This window comes from Natator depressus, chromosome 1, assembly GCF_965152275.1.
Source record: "Natator depressus isolate rNatDep1 chromosome 1, rNatDep2.hap1, whole genome shotgun sequence".
NCBI classification, from domain to species: Eukaryota; Metazoa; Chordata; order Testudines; family Cheloniidae; genus Natator; species Natator depressus.
Genome location: NC_134234.1, coordinates 204139609 through 204145126, shown reverse-complemented (window position 1 = coordinate 204145126; position 5518 = coordinate 204139609). Strand labels below are relative to the sequence as shown.

Sequence of the window (5518 nt, the reverse complement as noted above, 5' to 3'; positions counted from 1 at the left end):
CTGGGATTCCGGGGGGGAAGAGGGCATTTCCCAGCTCGTGGAAGTGGGTGCCCCTGCGGGGACATGCTCAGTGTAGGGTCATCTGTGGGGGCGATGCAGTTAGGCTGGCCCCTCTCCTGCCTTAGCCTGGAGGGATGCCCTGCCAGGAGCGGGGGGGCATGCTGACAGAGGGGGTGACCCTGCTCACATGGGGTCTCTCCTGGTCTGTGTTGTGATGGGGCCCTGAAAGACTGTTCTGGCCTCCAGCCAGCCAAGCCATTGCACAGCCGAACCGGGAGGGGGTGGACTGGTTACCACAGAACAAAGTGCGGGTGGGTAACAACTGTGTAAGGAATAGCTCAGCTGGCGGAGCCCTGAGCCGGGCGTCCCAGAGCACACGGAGCCCTCCAAGGGACAGGGAGGCTAATGGTGACAGCATGCCGGGACAGGGCTGTTCCCTGGGGGCCTGTGTGCAAGGGGAGGATCTGTGCTGCGTGTAACCATGGTGCTGTGGAGTGACCCCATTAAGGGGGGGCTCGGAGGCTGGAGGGGGGTGTTCTATCCTTTCCCTGGGGCCAGCACATCTGCAGGAGGATGCTGACCGCGGCCTCAGTGTGCTGTCTGGCCAGTAGGTGTAGGATGTCTCTTGTCCCTTCACTCAGCCGCCCCCACCCCAGGGTGGGCACAGTGTGTAGGAAAGAGCTGCGTGCAGATCCTGCACACGCAGAGGCAAAGCAGAGGCTGAGACTCTACCCCCTCTGTGGGTGCCTGGCAGGCAAGGGCCATGAGGAGCTGGGCAGGCTCAGAAACAAGTCAGCGGTCACATGGCCCGGCAGAGGCCATGGATAAACTCTCCTAGCGAGTGACTGAGCTGAGGGAGGTTTGGTACCACCCCAATCCAGCTCCGTAGCACTAAGGGTCCAATCCTGCTGCCCAGCGACACCCCACCACCTTGGATATCCCGGCGGTACCTCCCCTTGTGACAGCACGCCCGGGCTGCTTCAGCACCAGAGTGGGACCTCAGCATCCGGGATGCGTTTCCATCCTCTACGTCAATCCGTGTCCACTGGGCAAAGAGTCAGTGAACATGGGGGACCCCACTGCGGGCGCTGTTCCCCCCACTGCGGGATGAGTCTGGAGACCGGGCACATTTCCCAGAGAGTGAGCCGGGCAAGCCAGACTCCTGGGATCAATGCCTGGAAATGATTACAGGGCTGTGCCCAGTGGCCGCCCTGCAGACAGGGCATGGATGGGTCCCATTGATCAATGATGGTGAGAAGGGACGTCTCCTCTCCACATCCTCCCTTGTGCCCCAGGAATTCTAGGCATGGGGCAAGATGGAGCTGCCCGAGATGGCCAATGCCGAGCCATTACTTGGCCTTGTAGCTCTGATTCTCTCTCTCTCAGCACTGCCTCCATGACACCTGCCAGTTGGTCAGCACACTCCCCCTTCTCCAGGAGGGTGAAGCTGAAGGGCATGAGGTCACGCGACAGCAGGTGCTTCGTGATGAGCTGCAAGGAAAGGCACAGGCTGAGTGTGAGCAGTGAGCCCCAGCCCGGGGAGGTGCTTTGCTCTTCGGGGAACGGGGACAGAGGCACTGGCAGCCTGTGCGCAGGGCTATGTGAGTGGGCATTGGAGCCCATACCAGGAATTTCCATCTGCCAGCTCCTCATCGAGGGAAGGAGAGAATAACACCCCCTTTCCCATGTGTGTGTCTGTCTCTCCAGCCACAGTCTCTTTTACTCACCATAGGAACATGGGCAGGGTTCTCTCTGCAGCTGGCATCCTTCTGCATCTTGCTCAGCATGGTCGCCACCACCCCTGTCTGGGCGTACACGACGGCTGCACAAGAAACCAGCAGTGCTCAGGCAGAGCTCTCGGGACCGGATTCTTCCCCCTCCCCGTCAAGCCAGGTCAGAGGTGCCAATGAGCCAGACTCTGGCCGCAGCTGGGAACGCCCAGCTAAGGTGAGCTCTCAGCAGGCTCCTGGGCCAACTGCCCACCTATCACCCTGATGTAGAAGGTGTGTTTGGGCTGGGGTGGGATCAGGAGAGGTCCCAGATGGTCCCAGGCAACTGGTGAAGGGCAGATGCCAGGTCAGCCCGGTAGGTACCAACCCACTTTTACTCTGTGTCCCTCTGGTCAGGGATGGGATGAAGGCACCATGTTCTCTCTGCAGCCCTGCTCGCTAGGTAATGGCCGGGGCTGTGAGGGCTGAGAAGTGGCGACTGCTTCCGCTCCATCTTACCTTTGCAAGGCATGAAGAGCCAGTAGACAGCCTGAGATGCCCAGTATCTGGTGGCCTCCTGAACACTGAAGGCCTGGCTTTTCAGCAGCCCAGCCACGTAGCCCTGCTCTGCCATGGGTTTCAGGTCCTAATTGGCCACCCAACAGAAAATCAGGGCATGGGTTGGGGCAAGCCCAGCTCTGTCTGTGTCACCCCCCCGCCCCCCACCGTGAGTGCTGTGGGGGGCAGCAGGGTCTGTGCTGCTCACCTTGGTGATGGCTTTGAAGCGATAGAACATGAAGAGACGGGCGCTGGCTCTCATAGCTCGGCTCCTCTCCTGGGCCTGGGGAGAGCAGATCCACGGCTGCAAGTGCTGGGGAGCAGGGAGAAAGCCGTGTGAGCGGCAGCAATGCCGGGGTGACCCCCAGAACCTGCTTCCTGCCCCAGCAGGGAGAGGACATGGAGCATTTAACCCCTTCTCCTCCGCTTCCGGACACTGGAACTCAGGGTCTTGGGCTCAGCGCTTTGAGGATTCTCCCCATTGATCCTGTGGGCTCTCGGGGCTGTTTCCTTCAGGGGCATAGGGGCACCAGCCCAAATTTAGGAGGCCAAAGTGACACCCCCTGGAGCAGGACTAGGATTGTCTTGCTTGATCCCAGGGTTGGGTGTATGCCCCGTGGGGACTGGCTAGTTCACAGCAGCTGGGAGGCCTGCTCAGCCCCCTCGGGATCAACTGGAGACTTCCCTCTTGTGGTTTGGATAGAACCTGAACAGCCGGCCCATCCCCAGATGGCCAATGTGAATGGGCCCCTCCCCCTCCTCCCTCCCTATCATACCAGAAACAGATGCAGTAGCGTTGTGGGGGTCAAGTGCAGCTCCAGGAACGTCTGCAGCACAAGATCCAGGCCGTCCCAGGGCAGTTGTTGGAGAGACTGAAGCAGAGAAGTAAATAGCAAGGGAGGTGCGGTGCACGAGGCAGGGGGATGAGTGGATCCCCCATCTGGAGCCAGATGCTGTTGGTATTCGGGGTCCCTTCACCCAGGTGATACTGATCCCCCTGCACATAGACATGGGTCTCACCTGGACCACAGGCTGCCCTTCCCCAAAGAATCCTTCCTCCCGCCTGGGCTCCCCAACACATGTACTGAGCGGGGCTCTGGAGGGAAGGCCTCCTTCCTCCCCCTCTGGAGGGGTCCCAGCTGCCCCCCAACACCCCACTGGCTTGCCAAGGGCTGAGCTGGTCATCCCCGCTCCAGCCAATCTCTGTTTCTGTGGAAGGGCAAGTCATGGCCTGGCCACGTGGCTGTTCCGAATCCATGCTTTGCTCACTCTGCATCAAATGCTATTTAATGCTCTGGCCCAGATCCTCGGCTGGTGTAAACTGGGTGTAGGTTGTAGCTCCCTGTGCCAAGAATCCAGGGTAATTCTGTACAGTCTCACAGACATTCACCTCTACAGCTGTCCTCCCTGCCAACCCAACTGCAGAGTTAACTGTATAGCCACTTGTCACCCGCCCTTTGGAAAATAAACCGAGGGACTGGATTCGGCTGGACATGCAGCTCTCTGCATCAGGCCAGGGTCCAGCTCCTCAGCAGGGGGTGGCTGAGTTTCCCAGCCAAGGAGGCAGGTGGAAGCTGCAGCTTTGTCCAGGCCTCACTAACCTCTGCCCGGATAGCAGAGCTTTCTGCCACCTCAGTCCCGCTCAGCTTCACCAGGGCTGGGCGCTGAATCATGGCGCTGGCGACACAAGGGCTGATGGTCTCAGCCTCCTGTTCCTTAGACAGGCGAGGCTTGAATTTCCTGATTGGAAGGAATGGAGCAGATGGGGCCATTGGAACGGAGACAGGTCCCGGCATGAGTCAGGTTGGGTTTGATGGCACGAGGGACAGCTCCCTCCCGAAGCAGCAGAGCTCCCGGGGGCATCTCCAGCAGAGCCACCGCCTAGGGAATGGTCCTGTCTGGAGACGCCTATGCCCCCTGGGCCCAGCCTGCAGGGGCTCTGCTGGGGAAGCTGTTCTCCGGGGATGATCCTGGGCCCTGCTCTGCGGCTGCACCCATTCACAGCACTCCATGCTGACGGGAGGGGCTGCCTCTTACCAGGCAATACGCAGAGATGGGGACTGGATAAAGTGACCTGGAGGCCAAGGAGGATATGGTCCGTTAGTGAGCCACCAGGGAGAAGCATCCTCCAGTTCTTATTGCAGCTCGTCCCACCCCCACTTCCTCTCCCTCCTTCTGTCCCTCTCTGGCTGCTGGGCTCCGCAGGTGAGTCAGGCCCCAGGGACATACCCTAAGTATGAGATGGCCAGCAGGGCATGCTGGTGATGGGGCTCTGCAGCCAAGCCAGGTCCTTGCCTCTGAGGATCTCCTGCAGCACAAAGCAGAGAGTCAAAGGCAAAAGAATTTGGGGGAGCCCAGTTACTCAGCAAGATGTGGAATCTCCAAACGCTGTTTGATGCCTACACCGACCCTCAGCCCCAGCGTGCAGTGGACTGGGGCACGGAGCTGGGAAGATGGCCTGGGAGCGGCCACATAGCCAGAATGCAGGGGACATTCACAAGAGCCCCTTTTTTGCCATTCCTGACGGCACATCTGGAAACTTCAGCATCTGCCATGGAGTAGGGAAGGGGTATCTGGGCAGAGGCAATTTTGTGACAGGGAGCATTAGAGTCCTGAACAGCTGAGGTGTGACGTTATTGACATGAACTGGGACCGTATAGATCATTGTTGCAACCAAAGTCCTGTAGTGGCACCAAATCTTGTGTAAAGGGGGTCAAATAGGGTGTTGAAGACAAGGTTATGGCTCGCTGGTTATAAATTAGCAATAATCATGCCTCAGTTCAACCTCACAGACTATGATACTAGTTATGGTTATGCTATCTGTATATGTGTATCATTTTTGTAGTTGAAGTTATGAATATTGGCTCTATACTATCTGTATTTCAAACTTCTTCTATGCTTCTGGGTGACACCCCAGACAAGTTGGTGTCAGCTCTGCCTAGCTTGCTTGATGACCCATTAAGGACCATCAGCTATACAACTGACCCATTGAGAGAAGGCAGATATGCCTTGGGACTCAGCAAAGTATGCAGGGACTTGCCCATGTGACTCCAAACTCCATTTTGCTGTAATTTTCCACAGTAAGAACAAAAAGGTGTTCTTACACCTGGAAAAGACTATAAAAGGCTGATGCCTCTCCTCCATTTTGTCTTCAGTCCTGTTTCTTACCTCTGGAGGGACTTTGCTACAAACAGAAGCTCTACACAAAGGACTGATGACCCATCCCAGCTGGGTTTGTACTCCAGAGACTT

At 57.8% G+C, this 5518-nt stretch overlaps 1 protein-coding gene across 1 annotated transcript; it reads right to left on the bottom strand.

Moving 5' to 3' along the window:
* Positions 1–799: 799 nt before the first annotated feature.
* On the bottom strand, positions 800–4538 carry LOC141984371 (maestro heat-like repeat-containing protein family member 1). Its single transcript, XM_074947426.1, has 7 exons — positions 3869–4538; positions 3044–3139; positions 2476–2580; positions 2229–2355; positions 1728–1822; positions 1354–1491; positions 800–1045 (listed from the first exon to the last, which is right to left on the bottom strand). Exons 1-7 carry the CDS (start codon positions 4061–4063, stop codon positions 800–802), a joined length of 1002 nt encoding a protein of 333 aa, XP_074803527.1. The 5' UTR covers positions 4064–4538.
* Positions 4539–5518: the final 980 nt, after the last annotated feature.

Coding starts and splice junctions, on each gene's coding strand:
- LOC141984371 (XM_074947426.1), bottom strand. CDS start 4,063: ATGCCGGGACCTGTCTCCGTTCCAATGGCCCCATCTGCTCCATTCCTT. Junction 2,581..3,043: donor CGCTACTGCATCTGTTTCTG/GTATGATAGGGA, acceptor CCTGCTCCCCAG/CACTTGCAGCCGTGGATCTG. Junction 1,823..2,228: donor GCTCTTCATGCCTTGCAAAG/GTAAGATGGAGC, acceptor TTTCTTGTGCAG/CCGTCGTGTACGCCCAGACA.